Raw genomic sequence first — 17,959 nt, 5'->3', positions numbered from 1 at the left:
TTTGGTTGAAATGGCGCATTTGATTTTATTCTGCAGTCATAATACAATTTTAAACAATATAATAAGTTTCAATTAAAGGAGCTGGAATAGGCTACGTTAAGCTTTCGCGGTCAGTTGGGGAGAAAGGATAACTCCCATTTGATTTTCTAAAAACATTGAAAACAGTATTTTTTATGAAAAAAAAACTCACCTCCATGTTGCGATGCAACAAATATAATCCTTGCTTACGATATCTCCAGTTCTTAATCCAAAGCTTTGATTTTTGGTTACGTCTTTTTTGGGTTAAAATAAGTCCGCAAACTAAAGTTACCACTTCAACGTCGTTGTCCATGTTTGTTTGTTTACTCCAAATTCAGCTGTGGTAGTGCAGAATTTTAATTTGAAGGTATTTCGTAGCTGGTATTAGAATGTGTTCGAGTGAAACCTCACACTCTTAGAACGAACCCGTTACACCTACGATTTTAAATAGGCTAGTGTGTGTTCTCTCACGTTTTCAGAATTGGCCGACTTTTCTAAAATCGTGTAGTGTGAACTGAGCTTCACTCACCGCATCTCCAGTTACCACTTTTAAGACGAACGGCAATAAAACTCCTCTCCAACAGACAGTTCCGGCTCATGAGCGTCATTCGGGTCTGCAGCTCCAAAACCGAAGCAAACGTTAGCGTGGTCCGGTTCTGTGGCTCCATAAACCAGGCATAATGTTCAGGAAAACTTAGCTGCTCCAACAGTTTAGCAAAAAAAAATGTACAGTCCACAGCGTAATGCGCCGAACCTCAACCATGTACGATCTCCTGCCGACTGCCAGTACTTACAGTAAGTATTAGCACAGCTACAGTACGTGCAGTCCTTCTCAACCAATCAAATTGCTTAAATTTGTTTTTGCCCTTGACTGGCCATTAAGGCAGAGACGAGGGAAATGATGCATTTACTTGCGGTAGGAAATAACAGTCATTAACAAAACGCTACATTTACTCCGTGTTTTAAGCCAACAAAATTATCTTAGGGCTTACATATAACATTTCAGGTTAAATGTAATCGCTGTCCTTTTGGAAATCTCACGGCAGACGCGCTGGAAACGTTTTCACGGCCGTCCGAAAAAAACCGAACTTGATCTGTTTTCTCATTGATGGAGTACCAGTGACTCCTGCTGGCGCAATAATGGTATTGCGCCAGCAGTACCACTATTGCGCCACCAGGGGCCAGTCGTACTCCATCAACACTGACCAGTGACACTGACTCAGCTCCGCTGAGTAACACAATAAAAGTTTTGCTGAATGACGATGTTTGTATTATTTATAGCCAAAATTAATGAATGTTTGTACTCTAACCCACAAAACAAAATTATTAAAAAAAATAAAACTTTAAAAATAAAATTGAGAGCCAAACGTATGGCAATGGCGTTACAGGTCACTTCGCCACGCCGCCACGCCCACCTGCTCCATCGAAGCTGGTCGGGGTTGGAATCCTCAATACACCAACATGTCTTCTGTGTCTGGGCACAGTTTCATGTTGATGAGGTCAAAGGGGTCAGATAGCGACCATTGACAGTAAAACATGACACTTCCTGTTCTCAGGGGGCGTGGCCTAAGTGATGTCATCATTCGACCATAGGGTATTGTAGTAGACCCGATGATGATCAACAACAGTAATTTTGGTACCTGTGTGAGTTTCTGTGTAGGAGATATAACAGTTATTTTTTTACGGCGAGTAGGTGAACTTTGACCCCTGCTAACCCCCCTTCAGCATACTCAAAAACTCACCGTTTAGATAACTTTAGATGAGACATGCCTTATGAACAGACTGACCGAGTTTGAAGCCGATCAATCGAAATCCCTAGGAGGAGATAGATCAAATATGAAGGCTGTAAACGGCAAAAATGGGGTCAAAAACCGAACTTGAATCCAAAATGGCCGACTTCCTGTGGGGTTTAGACCATGGCTCCAAGAGACTTTTTTGTACGTCCTGACAAGGTACACATGTGTACAAAGTTTCGTATTTGTAGGTTAAAGCATGGCTTGGGCTGATCATTTAAAGTTTTCTAGGGGGCGCTATAGAGAAATTAGGCTACGCCCACCAAATATTGTGATGGATTCCTGTTGGGGAGTGGATGAGGGTCCATCCTTATGAGTTTGCAGCAGCTGGCCCGAAAATGTGGAATTGAGAGCCAAACGTATGGCGATGGCGTTACAGGTCACTTCGCCACGCCACCACGCCCACCTGCTCCATCGAATCTGGTCGGGGTTGGAATCCTCAATACACCAACATGTTTTCTGTGTCTGGGCACAGTTTCATGTTGATGAGGTCAAAGGGGTCAGATAGCGACAGTTCACAGTAAAACATTACACTTCCTGTTCTCAGGGGGCGTGGCCTAAGTGATGTCATCATTCGACCATAGGGTATTGTAGGAGACCCGATGATGATCAATCACAGTAACTTTGGTGCCTCTGTGAGTTTCTGTGTAGGAGATATAGCAGTTTATTTATTATGGCGAGTAGGTGAACTTTGACCCCTGCTAACCCCCCTTCAGCATACTCAAAAACTCACGTTTAGATAACTTTAGATGGGACATGCCTTATGAACAGACTGACCGAGTTTGAAGTCGATCAATCAAAATCCCTAGGAGGAGATAGATCAAATACAAAGGCTGTAAAAGGCAAAAAATCGGCAAAAATAGGGTCAAAATGGGAACTTCAATCAGAAATGGCTGACTTCCTGTGATACTTGCACTATGACATTAATTGTAAATTTTGAGCGTCTTGGGGAGTTCTACAAGTGTACCAAATTTCATGTCTCTACGATAAAGTAAGTGAATAGCAGAGGGTAAAAAAGGGTGTTTTTACAATTTCTAGGTGGCGCCGTAGAGCCATTTCTGTTGCAATTTTTGCGACGACTTTAAAATACGTAAATTTTAAACAGGCTTAAGGCCTCCGCCAAGTTTGGTGAGTTTTGAATATGATAAAGCCCCCAAAAAGCCAATTCATTTGGGTGGAAGAATAATAATAATAATAATAATAATAATAAACAATAGGAAAACAATAGGCCTTCGCAGCGCTTAGCTGCTCGGGCCTAATAAACAATAGGAAAACAATAGGCCTTCGCAGCGCTTAGCTGCTCGGGCCTAATTCAAACCTCTAATTTCAGTGCACTTAATAAGTGGAGAAAGAGTTGAATTATGACATCTGGTTGGCATGGAGATGGTGTGTTATTTCTCTTATGGAGGCTTGGTGACCTCAGGTGACCTCAAGTTCTCTGACCTTTCAGGAAGCGTTAGCTCGCTGTGCACAGCCTCCTGATGAACACGTGTTCTTGTCTAGACTCAAACTTCTGGTTGTGTCAGATTTTTTAATGGACCCCAAACTGTGTGTCCAAGTTCAGACTAGACCAGTTATTGTTGCCAAATAGCTCCATGGAAAACAGGAAGTCATGAATTACTAATTAACATTTTTTTGAGCAACTAAGGAAAACAAATTGTTAAAGTAACAGCATAATTGCTTAAGTCCTATTATGTTATTAGGCTAACTACAATTAAAACTGAGATTTTTTTTCTCTATTTTTACAGAATTGGTTTAAGGATTCAGTTAAAAATTCATGATTTGTCAAAATAGGATCTCTTTTTTTCCACAAGAATAAATGGATTAATATTAAAGGTAGAATTTTCAAATGTGTCGATGTAAATTCTGCTACTGCAAGAAAAAACAGGACTACTGCATTTTAAGGCTTTTCTCTCATCTTTTCCAGAGAAGCCAGTATGATGAGGATCCTGTGTCTCTGTTGCTTATGATGGTGTGTGTGTGTGTGTGTGTGTGTGTGTGGTGTGTGTGTGTGTGTGTGTGTGTGTGTGTGTATGTGTGTGTGTGTGTGTGTGTGTGTGTGTGTGTGTGTGTGTGTGTTTATGATGGCGGTTTTAGTTTAGCTTAATTTAAATGATAAATAGTTTCAAACTCTGCTCGGTCCTGTCGTGGTTCCGTCTTTGTCCGAGTTCTCTTTAAGGATCTCCTGACATCTTGTTCCTTCAACTCCAGTCTGATCCTCCTCGGTTTCCATGGTGACTGCAGGTCATCCCAGGCAGCTTCTGTTGACCAGAAGCATCTCAGTCCTCAGCTACCTGTTGTTTTCCCTCTGCGTTGCGCTCTGAGGAGTCGCTGTGGGTCTTGTGAAGTCCTTAGTGATGACCTGGTCCTGGCCAAGCCGCCGGACGCAGCGCTGCACCGCCCGCAGGACCTTCTGCAGCCTGCGGTCCAGCGCCAACAGGTGGGGCTCGGTCAACACCGGCCTTAAAGGATCCCCGTCCAGAGACTCTCTCATCACATCGCTGAGTCTGAAGCGTGGTCGGGCCAAAAGCTGGAGTCTCAGCAGCGTGGAACGCTTTATCCTAAAAAGAAGAGGAGAAAACAAATCCATGAGGTGGTTTGGGTTAATCAAAGTCGACAGGAACGTTTTGCTCGTCTGATCTGCAGAACTCACATGCAGCACTGAGACAGTGGAGCCAGGATGGACATCTCATCATGGGAATGCTTCCCAAACCTGCGAACAACATGTGGCGTTACACAGAGCAACGCTCAGAGCCGGCCTTAGGCAGAAGCAAACTTAGCTGCTGGTTAGGACCCCCAGGCCACCAGGGGGAGCCCAATTAGTGCTTGACTTCTCATTAAGAGTATTCATCTCAAAACGTCAAATTTGCTTTTACATTTATGAATAACAAACTCCTTCTACATGTATATATCAAGTATTTTGGCTCTAACGGCCTTTTAAAGGAAAGTGGGTAATGAGAGAGGGACGACATGCCGGGATTTGAACCTGCGATGGTCGCATTGAGACCTCTCTGTGGTGCTGAACCCCTGCGCCACCACGGCAGCCCCTTCTATATTTTAATCTGAGAGTTTCTACATATTGTATACATAAAAGCAAGTTTATTTAGCATTTAAAAGACCAGACAAAGCAGTTGTTGTGTGACTAGTGCCCTGAGCGAGACTCCTGTATGCAGACATAAATATTTTGACCAGTCTATATATTCTGTTCTTGTGAATATTAACTGATGGACTCCCCTGCTAAGCAAAACGCAGTAGAAATGCTCCTGTTTGTGCAATCAGAATGAAATCTGAAATTATGATTTAATTAATTTTTGTTCGGGGAGCAATTATTAAAGGGGCGTTATTATGTCATATGATAGAAGACTTACTGATATAAGACAGTTGTTATAAAAATGCTTTAAATATCAAATGTAATTTTGTAATTTAATGCCTTAAATTTGACAACCATGAGACTGCTGACAGTCACACTGAGTCTGGCACCAACTCAAATCAAAGTCAGGACCAAAACAGTCTGGGCCCGGTCTGGGCCCGGTTCTGAACCCGATCCTCACCCTCTGGCGTTGTCCAAGTGCAGAAGTAATCCTTCATCTCCAAACTTGGTAAAGATCTCGTAATGGTGTCTGTCCATGTTACCTGATTTAAAAAGAAACAACAAAAGTCGGGGACGTATTAGATTAAAAACTGGACAAAGACAGGAACAGTTGATGCATTGATGACTCACCTATCAGGAAGTCAAAGATGGACATGTCTATAATGTTGAGCAAGCGGTTGCCAGAGTTATAAGGATATGCCTGTTTAACGGAGTCGCAGTAGAAAGGATTTACCTCCCACCTGCAAAGCAATGCAGAGACATGAGAAGAATCTGAGCACAAAACATGGACATTTCTGAGTTTTACTTCCTAGAAAATCTTTTCTACATGTTATTAATATTAACACAGAACATTTAATGTGTTGCTAAATGTTCTGCTTCATGAATGTTATAACCTCCAGTGCTTTACAGAACTGGGAGCAGCTGGATTCTTACTCCTCTCGTCCGGAGAAGGTGTAGGAGCGTTTCCATGGATTTGGGATGGAGAGGCGAGGAGCCACAGTGAGGCCCGGCAGGTAGGCGGACAGGGAGCCCTCCAGCAGGTCGGGGGCCCCACACACAGCGTACTCCGTCTTACACACATACAGGCACTTGGCGAAGAAACACGTGTTGTTTGCTGTTGGAGAAGCAAAACCAGAGTGAAAAATCCCCAGAGATCAGCACCATGAATCCTGCTGAGGCAAAATGTTTACTGTGTGATATCGAGTTATTGTTTATGATAGTTTTATTGCTTTATGGTTTCATTCATAAAAAACCCAGAGCAAAAGCTGCATTTAAAGAAAAGAGTTTGATATGTGAGATACATATTTTACCATCTTCATGTACAGTGTCTTAAAAATATTCACTGATTTTTTTTTGTTGTTATCTGCCAACATAGCTTCGGACTTTAACTAGGCCATTCCAAGACATGTGAATGTTTTATTTTGATCCAAACCCTGAAGCTGACATGTTTTCGCCCAGGACTCGCTCTGTGTTCAGCTTCATCCATTTGTGGATAACGGATCGAACTGCAGCTGCGTTTCCTTTACAAATGTGAGGAAGTCTTTGTCTACATTCTGCTAATGTTGACAGAACACAATTTCCAAATTGTGGTGTTTCTGTTAGATAACAAACCGAGTCAAAATCAGACATGAATAAGTTTGTTCACATGATGAGTCATTAAAAAAAACAAACGCCGCAGCGTCATCCTTCCTTTCGTCTTCTTCGTCGTTTCCTCCAGTAGTAACAACCTGCTGTTGATTATGTGACTCATTAGATGTGAAAATGTGTTTCAGTTGCAGTTTTGCCAGCTACACTAATTTCTATGCGGCTGAACAACCACCTCATCCCAGCACAAAAACTTTATATCAAAAACATTATTTTAAAAGTAGCATGTTTCCATGAAGCAAATTTGCTTCCTAAAAATGTTGAATCCTCCATGTTTGTTATGTTACATCACAATCACGCTCTACGCGGTGAAACGTCTGAGTGTTAAAAGAAGCTAATAAGGACAGCTTCTGTTTTTTCTTAATGTAGATCAGTAATCAACACACCCTGACCCCGGCTGACCTGGTGAGGTGAAGAACACGGCCCGCAGGTCTTCGGTCTGGGCAACATGGAGGACTTCTCCGCTTACATTGACTCGCCTGCCGGCCACCGGCGGAACCCTCCGGAAGTCCAAGATCCTGAAGAAACCAGGATTCAAAAGAAAACCTCAATCAGATAAAGTTTCTTTCTGAAGTATTCACATTGAAGTTTTTCTAATTTTGTCATCTTGGAACCACAAACTGATAAATTACATCAGTGAGATTTTATGCTAAACCAACTTAAAGAGAAGTGGAAGAAAAATTGTTTGTTTTTTAAAGCAGTTTTCAAATGAAAACCTGAAAATTATTCCATATATTTATGTTTAGTCTGCTCTATTCTGACTAAAATGACCACAATCCACAATTTCTTACAGCATATCTTATCAGATTTGCTCAAGTAATAATTATCAAAACTTAAATGATCTGGCTCAGTCAAAGTCCAGACCTAAAATCGATTGAAAACATGTGGAAGAACTTTAGGTTTAATGTTTATGAATGCTCTGTATGAACTTTATTTTAAAAATACATCCTTATAAACCCAAAAGGAAAAGAAAAATGGTACAAGTTGTAAACAGTAGAAATGATACAAACTGCTGCAAAATTTGGGTTTAAAAGTTCTGACACAGGAGCAAAATATAAATGCCTGCCACGGGTTTTAGGTTTCTTATTTGTCAAAAGATGTTAAAAAGCATGCATTCATTTAAATTAATTTCACAATGTCCTCCATAACATTTTGTAACGCAACAAACTATTTTTCCATGCATGTATCAGCAGATTCACCTCAGTAAATGCTCTGCCTAATCTTTTCATCTCACTGATTCTCATCACAAGTGCAGACCCCCCCCCCCCCCCCAAACACACACACACACACACACATCCCACACACACACACACACGTGCACACACACACACCACACACCACATGCACACCACACACACACACACACACACACACACACACACACACACACACACACACACACACACACAACACACACACACACACACACACACACACACACACAAACACACGCCCACAAACGCAAGAGCCTGGAATCCCTGCAGGGCCCGTATTTCACTCAAGTTTCACAAACAGTAATCAAGCAATCCAGTGTGTGAAGCTGAATTGCTGCTTCTAAAATTGCCGCTGTCCCTCAATCCCCCATTGCCAAAGATAACGACGAGAGCCGAGTCAGACACAACAAGGCGTGGCGCACTGCGCCTCATCCAGGGCAGAAACAGAGCAGAAGGTGCAGACCATCCTCCTCTAGACTTTAATATGTCTGAACTCTGACATATGGGCAATATTTATAGTTATTGTTTGAGCCGCTCCTCCTGCTCTGACTGATCGTCTGTCACCACTTATGGCTCCTTAATCACACCGTCTGACACAGATGACTATTTCTGGTGAGTGAATCATCTCACCTCAGCTCACAGTGCAACCGTTTAAAGATGTGTGTGTGTGAGTGTGTGCGTGTGTCAAGTCTGCAAACAAACTCTGATCAGCAAGTTGGGAAATCCTGGGCTGTGGAGAAACGTTGCAATCTTTTCTGAAAGCCACATAAGCGGTTGGCTGCAGTGGGATCAGCTGAGCTTTGACTTAAACACAGATATCATCAAACTGACAACTCCTCCTGATTTCTGTTTACAGAAACCAGGACCCATGGGTCCTGTCACACAGGACCCATCAAAACTCGCTTATTTTAGTAAAACTGGAAAACTAGTTTAAAGCTGTGAGCCGTTCAGTCAAAACCTGCTGGTCATGCGGCTTCAGAACGCCTGATAATGCTTTTGCTTTTTGCCTCTCAACGCAACACAAACACGTCTTCCACTTCCACATGGACCAGATGAAATACTGGCAACTCTGAGAAGAAGTGTTATTTATTTATATGGCCAGTGCAGCTCACCACCCAGGGCGGCACGCTGCAGGGGGAAGCATCATCACAACTCAAACAGACAGCCAGATGGGCCCCAGCAGGCTCACTGTTGCTCCTTTGTTTTCTTAAACATCGCCTGAGGTTTATAAAAATTAAATTCCACAAAAAAAAAAAAAAAAAAAAAAAAAACACAAGACAGAAGAAAAATCCTTCAGTTCGTTTTAGATACAGATCTAAGTTGGTATAAATCATACATATATTTCCCACTTTGACATTTGGCTGTGAATGTGGGTCCAACCCAATATTCTTCCAATGTGAGATGAACTCGTCCCCTTAAGACATGGCCTCAGAGATCATGTTCTTTATCTCCATCACTTGACTATTACTTCTCAGTAAGCTCTTCTCTGATTGGTTCTAATGTTCCCTAGTCTTCGTGTTGTCATGGAACCAGATAAATTTGGGCAATTACAAAAACACAGCTAATGTGACATAATGTGAGATTGTCCACACCAATTGGCAGGACATCGGTTGAATTCGGTCAATCAATGTGAAGACTATGAACTCTTTAAAGTTCACTCCCAGATTACAAATGAAGATTTTTGACGATATTTCGTGTAAATGAGTTGAAGGGATTTCTTTTAGTTTTTTTTGTTTGTTTGTTTTTTTGGTGTCAAAAAATAGAATGATTTGCAAAAACAACATAAAGGGTAAACTACACACTTGTTATACACACTGTGTAAAATGCCGGAGGACAGAAACCGTTTGGACGTTGTGGCCTCACCTGTCCAGGTGGAAGGCTGCGATCTCCGCGTTGTGTCTCTGGAAGTCCACAAAGTAGAAGAAGTCCCCTGGAGTTTCCTCATCTCTCTGCTGCCTGCAACACACACACACCACACACACACACACACACACACACACACACACACACACACACACACACACACACACACACACACACCCACACACACACACACACACACACACACACACACACACACACACACACACACACACACACACACACACACACCAATAAAGATGTCACTCAAATTAGTCTGCAGTGTATAATCAACAAGACAAATACTGTAATTTTCCTGGCCTACTGGATAATTTAACCAGATATAAATTAAGACAGAACATGGCGTCACAGTGTTTGCTGTGATTTATTTAATTTCTCGCAGACCAAACACACCCTGAACGCCTCCGAGTCTGTTTTCTCTTGCAGGGCATCATGGAGAATGAACCATGTCACTCATCACCTCACCTCATCGGTTTGAACATCGCTTTGCCAAAGTTGCTCATCTTCAGGGCCAGCTTCAGGTGATGGCCGCTCGGTTTCACCACTGCAAGATAGACAGGGAGAAGGTGATTTACTCCATAAAAGACTCCTGCTGTTTGTTTTCATGTTTCAGATTATTTAATAAAAGTCCATATCAGACAAACTGCAGCTTTCAGATGATGGTTTCTTATAAGAAAAAGAGCTAATCAAGCCAATCAGACCTTATAAAACATGAACTGTCCTCTGCTTTGGCTCACTCTTTGTCTTTCAGGGAAGAGTTGCCCAACTATGATCCTCAAGGCACACTGCTGTTTAAATGTGATTTTGCTTAATGAGCGGAAAAAAAATAAAAAAATAAAATTCACATCACTGTATGTGTCAACATGTACTGGAACAATAAAAACATTGACCGACAATTTTCAATTTGAGTTTTGAGATTTTAATGTGAATTAAAAAAAACAGATTTACCCTCAAACTATAGTTAATTAAAAAAAAAAATACTTCAGGCAAGTCATCTATTTAAGCCTTTTGAAACATTTAAAACAACAAGTTTAAAATTACTTTTACTTCATAATTTGGTATTCTGGACAGAAATGAATTGCAAAAAAACAATTTTTAATGTCAAAGTGAAAACTGATTTCTGCAAAGGAATGACAATGAAATAGAAATGTGTAATATGAAAATAGAAATTACATAAACATTCACCCCCATTAAAGGGACCGACCCAACTCAACAGAGGTCCAGCCAACTGGTACCAGTAGTCTCACATTGAGTGGACTGGAGTCCAGCTGAGTGCATTGAGTTTGTCTCCAGTGATCGTAGCATAAAGACAGCTGTGTCTGGGAAGTTCATCAGTATTTCTGGCATGAAAACTAATGAACACTCCCAACCAATCAGAGAAAGATTTATTGAAAGGTAGAAGTCAGGGGATGGACACCAAAAAATTCTAAGGTCCTGAACATCTCTTTGAGTTCATTCATCAAAAAGTGGAAGGAAAATGCAACAGCGTCATGCAACAGGCTGATGACATCACAACGGGAGATCATGGTGACAGCGGGTGTCACCATGGCACCCGCTGTGCCATGGTGACACAGCGGGTCACCATGGCAACGCTGAAGGAGTTCCAAGGTTCAGCAGACATGGCTGAATTCTGAATACATGTCATCATTTCTTACTTAATGGAAACAGTGCAATTGTATTGATTCTATATCAGTAGAATTCAGACTTGTGAACATGTGTAATGCACACAGATGCTAACTGTTGGAAAGACACATGGGAAAAGACTCCATGGTAAGAAAATTCAGCTTTTTCAGACTCAGTTTTCATTTTGACACTGGAGGTGATTTTTTTGTCAAACAATCTAAACTCTTTTGATTATGATTGATTTACAAAAGTAACAATAGGGTAAAACATCCAATGGTGTGAATAGGTTTTATTATATTGTGTTTAGGCTTTTGGCTCGGTCAACCTGAACTCAGCGTCTGTAAATCAGCGTCGTTCTTCGCTCTCTGTGTGATAAAGTGAGTTGGTGTTTGGTCATCCAGCCGCTCCGTGGAGCCCGTATATTACAGCGCCAGCAGCACTAACCACACGCCGCGCTCCACCGAGCTCCAGGGTATTATTAGTTAACAATCAGTCAGAGTTTACTTTCAAAACCGTTCGGGAGCGGAATCAGAGGCTCACCATTTTCCACCAGCAGCTGCAGCTGATGAACTGTGTCGGTATTTGCGCCTGAAATAACAAGAGCCTATAGTGCAGCCTAAATTTAAACAGAATCTGCAGATTGTTCTGGTGTTTATTTCTCTCTGGCAGGGAGTTGGGTTTGTGTGGTCGCCCGCTTTATTGTGCAGGGATGCTGGTGTGGCATAAATGGGACAAAAACACTGAGAATAGATTTTTTTTTTTACATGTCATTCTCATATTTCCAACTGAATGGGGTGGAATAGTAGCTCAAGATCTCTGACTATCTTTGCATCAAAGCTGCAGTGTGTAACTTTACAGAAGTGGAGGAGATCCATCTTTTCACAGATTGTCTCCCTCATATTACACTGTCTCTATATGCTGACAGTTTGAACAAATATTTTTTGTAAAAGTTACACAGTGAAGCTCTAACAGTTTTTTTTTTTAATATATTAGAGGAAAAGTAGTAGTGGAAGCGACTCTGCCTCTGAAACAAACCAGCGTTTTGGTGTCTTTGCTCAGCGCTGAGCGTCCGACACAAACCACCAATCTGAACCCTTTTCTGTCAAAAGAATTGTATTCATCCATTGATGAATACAAAGACACTTGTGTGTCAGTGTGTTAGTGTGAGATGGTGCCAAACAGCAGCGAGACGACAAGAGACAAACGGGAAACAATGAGGACAAAAAGGTCGAGCTGAATAACTTAACATGCAGGACTAAAGAGCCCAAGGCTGGGCGATAAGTCCCCTTGATCCATTAATACAATTTGTTTATTTGTGACTTAACTTTTGGAAAAATCTGGATTTATTTTTTTATCAATGCACTTCCTGGGTTTACATATTTCAGAGTGATGTCAGCCCACCCAGGGTGAGTTGAACTAACGCATTTTAGAGTTTGCATTCATATGGACTTTAAATTAATAATATTAAAATGTTCTGTCACTTATCATGTCTTTCTAAGAGGAGAAAGGAAAGAGGCGAGGCAAACAGATTAAATCAGAAATTGCATTCAGTATGGAAATGTCAGATTTGATGTTTTAGCTACATGCTCTGGATGACAGCAGTGAAGAGTTGCACAAACCTTGAGTGCAGTCACACGCTCCTTTTAGCGCTTTCTCATCCTGGGTGTAATCTGGAAGAAGAAAAAAAGATTAAAACCCAAAAAATGAATTCATACTTCTACTCACTCCATTAAACGTGTAAATATACTTCACTGCTGTTCTTCTTTTGCTTATTTTCTCTGTATGTAACTTTATTTATTCTTTTGTTACACTACGTCCAATAAAGTTAAACTGAAACTCAGAACCAGTGATGGATGGCTCCCTCCCACTCATCCGTTCATTTTTATTTCTCTTCACCTGCGCCAACGATGGTCATGTTCTGCATGTCGGTGAGAAGCTGGAGGATGGCGGGGTCGTCCCGGGCGTACAGGGCGTAGCGGTTGATTCCCAGGTGGAACCTCAGCCAGCTGGCGTTCGGATCATAAGTCATCTTTTGCTCCATCAGCGAGACGTTGGTCAGAGTAGCCGCCTCTACGAAGAGCTTCTTTCGTCTGCAGAGAGTCAGACGACGGACAGGAATTAATAAGAGCCTGCAGGAGAAGTAAACAGACTGAACTTATAGAGCTTTTCCAGTCATTTTGACGCCTCAAAGCGCTTTACACAAAAAATAAATATATACAGTCACACATTCGCTCTCACAAACACTCACACATTTAAACACAGATCGGTTGGCAATTTGGGGCTAAGTGCCTTGCTCAGGGAATCGAACCTAAAACCTTCCGATCAAAAAACAACTTCGTTATCAACAGAGCCACAGTCACCAACTGCAACAGCAGAACAGCACTAGAAGCAAATAGTTGATCATGTGGACAGTAATAGAAGACATTGTCTGGTCAAGTTATATGAAAAAATATCAACTTATCTTTTTAATTTTAGTCCATTCAAACAAATCTGCCATTTTCATATGGCAGATTTTTTTGTTATTTTATTAGCTACAGCATGAGCCAGTAATAATCTGAATGCAGGGGTCAGAGGGACAGAACCCGGTCCAAACCGTCCAGCCAGCTGGACATTCAAACAAACTCCATCACAGGCTCCAAACAAACCCAGATAACGGAGCAAAGGGCTGAAGTTCATGTTTATTTGCATGTCAGGCTGGCCACCCGGTCACCTAGCAACCCAAAGGGTAAACAAGACAGCTGGGCAGAGTTTGGACAAAACGTGTGTTTGAAGCAGAGTTGAGATGCAGGTGAAACACACAGGATTGATAAATACTTTTTATTTTCTATCTGGAGGACAGCGCTCTGGGTAAACTGGATCCAGTTTGAAGTTTTTGCCCTACATATAAAATGCTGCCAGTGACAGAAAACTAAAGCTGCAAAAAACAAAAACAAAAAACAAAAACCCTACCATGTGCAGCCTGATACCTGGTGGTGACAGCATCATGCTGGATGCAGGTGAATGCAGGGGATTGTTGGTAGAACTGCAGCGTTGGGATGCTGTGCTGCTGGAAAGACCTTGTATTTCATTATTTTCATGTCTTTTTTTTAACTCAATAATAAGTGTGAATGAAGGTATAAAAAGAAATCACGAATAAAAAGGAGCAGAAAGAAGTATGACCTTAATTTCGCCCCCATTCACAGAAGACAAAATGAGCTCTTCAGCTCAGAAGACACAAAAAATGAACATCAGCTTATTTCAACACCAAATCGCTTCACCATAATGTTCACATTTCTTTTAAATTGAGAAAAAGATCTGAATTATGTTTTGTCATGATCCAAATCATGGATCCAGTTTCTTGCATGAACTGAAATGAATCCTTCCATCGTCGTCGTTCTAAATCTAATTTTTCTTTTTCAATTTGGTTCTTTTTGAGTTGGATATGTTTGTGTTGCTACCCGTCTCTTTGGAGACAAATAGTTGCTACCACAGCACCTGTAATGCCATGTTGCCCAATTTCATCATGTTTCTGTCAACTGGGAAAGTTTTGCTGGTTCATTGACCCAGAGAGATATTAGAACAAAACTCTTTACCAAAGACAGCTCAGCTGAAACCTTTAACCAAGTTTACTCTTTCAGCTCCTCTTCCTGCTGTAACTCAGTAAACTTCCATGCTGAAACGTCTCCAGCAGGAAGATGTCCCTGTGGACAAATGGTCCATCGGTACAAAGTGACAGAAGCAATTGTGAAAAAGCAAAAAGAAAATGGTAAAAACTTGACTGAAAATTAAAGTCATGTCTTTCACAACAATAGGAAATATGAGATTCATGGTAAACAGATTAGATCCATTTAAGCACTAACAACCCAGGCAGAGCATTGAGAGAACGGCGGATCACTAGATCAGTTATTGATCCAACAACTGCTTGTTCTGTGACTTCCTCACAAAGGTTTTATAAGACTGAAGGTGTGTGTGTGTGTTTGTCTGACCGGCAGCACTGGAGCACCACAAGGCACTGTACTCGCACCGTTCCTTTTCACTTTGTACAGTTCAGCCTTCCAGCATAGAACAGAATCCTGTCGTCTGCAGAGACCCTCACATGACTTTACGGCCATCATGAACAAGCAGCTGAGTACAGAGAGCTGGTGGGCCGCTGGGGGGCCTGGCGTTGAATGAGAGTGAAACAGAAACACATCAAGCCCCATTTCCAACATTGCAGAAGAAGTGGAAGTGGTCGAGGAGAAGAAATGAGGTGTTCACCTGGGCAACAGGTGGTTTGAGACGCAGCAGGATCAAGAAGGAACAGAGCAGACTGAAGTGTCTGGGAAAACGTGCGTCATTCAGCAAGATGTTAGACATCTTCTCTAAGTACATAATCTCTTCTGACATCATCTGGTTGGCATTGAGAGGACACTGACCCGAAACATACCACCTGACGTGGTTCATCTGTTACAATGGCAAATGATCCTTTCACTTTACAGTTTCACACTAATTACTATAAGCATCAAAATGTGACAAACATGACAAAATGTGTAACGGTTCGAGGTTGCTGCTGGTTCTCCAAAGCCTCACAAAATCCAAAATCTGAATCTCACTGGCAGATTTGGAACAAACAAACTTTGAAGGAAGGCTTAATCTTTCAGAAAATTATTTTGCAAAAGTTTCAGCAACATTAGATTCCTTGTTGACCAGAAGATACATGCTGTCAGAGTGACGTGTTTGGACGTCTGCACTTCCAAAGTGAGTGTGAGTCTTGGAAAAAGAGAGCACTTCTGTTTGTGTGCTCCCAGGCGCCCCAGAGAGGTCTGACCGCTCTGACTCTGACCTTGCCTCTCAAACCGCAGCATGCCACAACGCGTGCTCCCAGAGCTGCACCGACAAAAATAAACTTGGATTTTCATTAATGCCCTGCGTGAAGTTGCTTTAGAACCTGACCTTTCCCAGTGCGACACCTTCTTCCTGTAGTACTCCATCAGCTGCTTCACCTGCAGCAGCTTCTCCTCTGGCTTCAACTCTGGCGTCTGGATGTTGTAGAGAGGGTGGGAGAACAGCCTCTGCAGCTTGGAGCCTCCATCATCCAGTTCAAGTGTCGTCGCAGCACTAGACAGAGGTGCGTGAGTCCAGTTGGAGAGCTGTGGGGTGGCAAGAGTCTCCAACCTGGGGAGGCTGAGGTTGGTGTCGGGACCACATGAGCAACTGTTTGCCGCTCTGTGTCTCCTGCTCTGCAGCTTTGGCAGAAGGATGAAGTAGAAATCTGCAGAGAAAAGGGCTGCAAGGGTTGCAGCCAGCAGGAAGCGGTCTCTTCGCATGGTGGAGGCAAAAGAAGAGAGAGGAAATTAAACAGTTTACGAGAACACCAACAGTCCGGATTGACCCAAAAGCAAGGGATCACTTGTAGGGATCCTCCAGTCAGCAGTCAGATCGGAGCTGTCAGATCGTCCTCGCCTCTCAGTTGCTCAGCTTTCTCTCTCTGCTTTCTGTCTCTTCTCTCCAGCCACACTTTCCATCCTCCTCCTTTGGCAGGAACTTAAAAAAAAAAAAAAGAGCGGGGAGCTCGGGGCCGAGAGCAGGCATGTGCGTTTGCAGCAAGGCACTGACAGCTCAGCTGCTTCCAGGGACCTGCTGCGTATGAGGAGGAGCTGCTTTTATGACTGTCTAGTGTTGCAACATTGTGGGTGTGAGCATGCACACATAAAATCACAGGTTGGCAGACAGAGGGTGCAGCAAAGATGCAGAGACTCAGATCCCAGGCAGAGAGACGCTGAAGCCAAAGCTGGAAGGTTTCTGCACTGAAGTCTTTCTAGCAGCAGCAGAGACACATCCAGCTTGAAGCATCGCTTTGACGTGAGATTGAGAGTGCTGAGTTCACATGCATGCAAACTGTTGTATAGAAACTTGTGAAATGCTCTGTTGATCTTTTCTGTTTTCCCTATAAGGCAAAGCTCTCCTCTTCTGTCATCTTCCTGTCTCCTCCTTTTTTAACTCCTCTCTTACCTCCTCCAGCCTCATTCTTCACACCATCCCAGCTTCAAACTTCCGCCCCCCTTGCTCTCTCCTCATCTCTTCCTTATGCTTGTTTTGCTTTTAGCCACAGATCTCCAGCCTGCCACACTCCAGGCAAAATTCCCAGCTGCATTCTGGCTGCTGCAGTTCTCACACATCACTTCCCCTCACTTTTCACGCCGGGCCACAGCGAAGCACGCTTTCAGTTTCTGTGTTGGCAAAACCTTCAAGCAAGAGAACATGGTTTAAAATGAACCCTCCCTCTGTTTTGTCTGTCTGCGCCTCCCTGATGTAATCACATCCAGCTCCTGAAACCGTATAGCTCCTTGTTTGCTGTCTCCTCTCTAAAAGCTCTGTGAAAACTTATGTGGTGAAGCAATCAAACTCTCAAAGGGGATTTCATAGCCTGCCTCTGTTGTTATTATGGTATTTTAGAACATCTGTTGTGTGTGTGTGTGTGTGTGTGTGTGTGTGTGTGTGTGTGTGTGTGTGTGTGTGTGTGTGTGTGTGTGTGTGTGTGTGTGTGTGTGTGTGTGTGTGTGTGCGTGTGAACTGTGACAGAATTACGTGTCAGTTTCTGGAAGTATCGCTTCAGGGTGTTTTACCCTCTCAAGAGAAAACAGGCTGACAATGTTAATGAGGAAAATTAGCAAAAGTCACCTTTGACCTGTTATTCAGTGGGCAGTGGCAGAGTCTGTGACTGGCCTCTCCAACCA

General features: G+C 42.5%; 1 protein-coding gene across 3 annotated transcripts; it reads right to left on the bottom strand.

Moving 5' to 3' along the window:
- Positions 1 to 2,950: 2,950 nt before the first annotated feature.
- fam20a (FAM20A golgi associated secretory pathway pseudokinase) lies at positions 2,951 to 16,839 on the bottom strand. Of its 3 annotated transcripts, none has more exons than XM_055021256.1 (13): positions 16,176 to 16,260; positions 15,501 to 15,561; positions 14,214 to 15,402; positions 13,161 to 13,354; positions 12,884 to 12,934; positions 10,107 to 10,185; positions 9,624 to 9,716; positions 6,949 to 7,064; positions 5,836 to 6,016; positions 5,533 to 5,642; positions 5,363 to 5,444; positions 4,465 to 4,524; positions 2,951 to 4,372 (listed from the first exon to the last, which is right to left on the bottom strand). In XM_055021256.1, the coding sequence occupies exons 4-13, from the start codon at positions 13,303 to 13,305 to the stop codon at positions 4,102 to 4,104; spliced, it is 1,188 nt and encodes a 395-aa protein (XP_054877231.1). In that variant the 5' UTR covers positions 13,306 to 13,354; positions 14,214 to 15,402; positions 15,501 to 15,561; positions 16,176 to 16,260; the 3' UTR covers positions 2,951 to 4,101. The 3 variants fall into 3 exon arrangements, with proteins under 3 accessions (XP_054877231.1, XP_054877232.1, XP_054877230.1); XM_055021257.1 differs by having other exon boundaries at positions 14,231 to 15,402; XM_055021255.1 differs by lacking the exons at positions 14,214 to 15,402; positions 15,501 to 15,561 and having other exon boundaries at positions 16,176 to 16,839.
- Between the last annotated feature and the right edge of the window lie 1,120 nt (positions 16,840 to 17,959).

Source organism: Poeciliopsis prolifica, unplaced genomic scaffold (assembly GCF_027474105.1).
Source record: "Poeciliopsis prolifica strain line A6 unplaced genomic scaffold, Auburn_PproV2 SCAFFOLD074, whole genome shotgun sequence".
In the NCBI taxonomy this organism is placed as follows: domain Eukaryota; kingdom Metazoa; phylum Chordata; class Actinopteri; order Cyprinodontiformes; family Poeciliidae; genus Poeciliopsis; species Poeciliopsis prolifica.
The sequence above is the reverse complement of the archived record's forward strand: the minus strand, read 5'-3'. Positions and strand labels throughout refer to the sequence as shown.

Bases quoted from the DNA above. Each gene is read 5' to 3' on its own strand.
- fam20a (XM_055021255.1), bottom strand. From the start codon at position 16,549: ATGCGAAGAGACCGCTTCCTGCTGGCTGCAACCCTTGCAGCCCTTTTC. The intron at 13,355-16,175 runs GTCAGGTTCTAA...GACTCTCTGCAG, and splicing joins AAGGTGTCGCACTGGGAAAG to ACGAAAGAAGCTCTTCGTAG. The intron at 4,373-4,464 runs GTGAGTTCTGCA...TCTTCTTTTTAG, and splicing joins CCACTGTCTCAGTGCTGCAT to GATAAAGCGTTCCACGCTGC.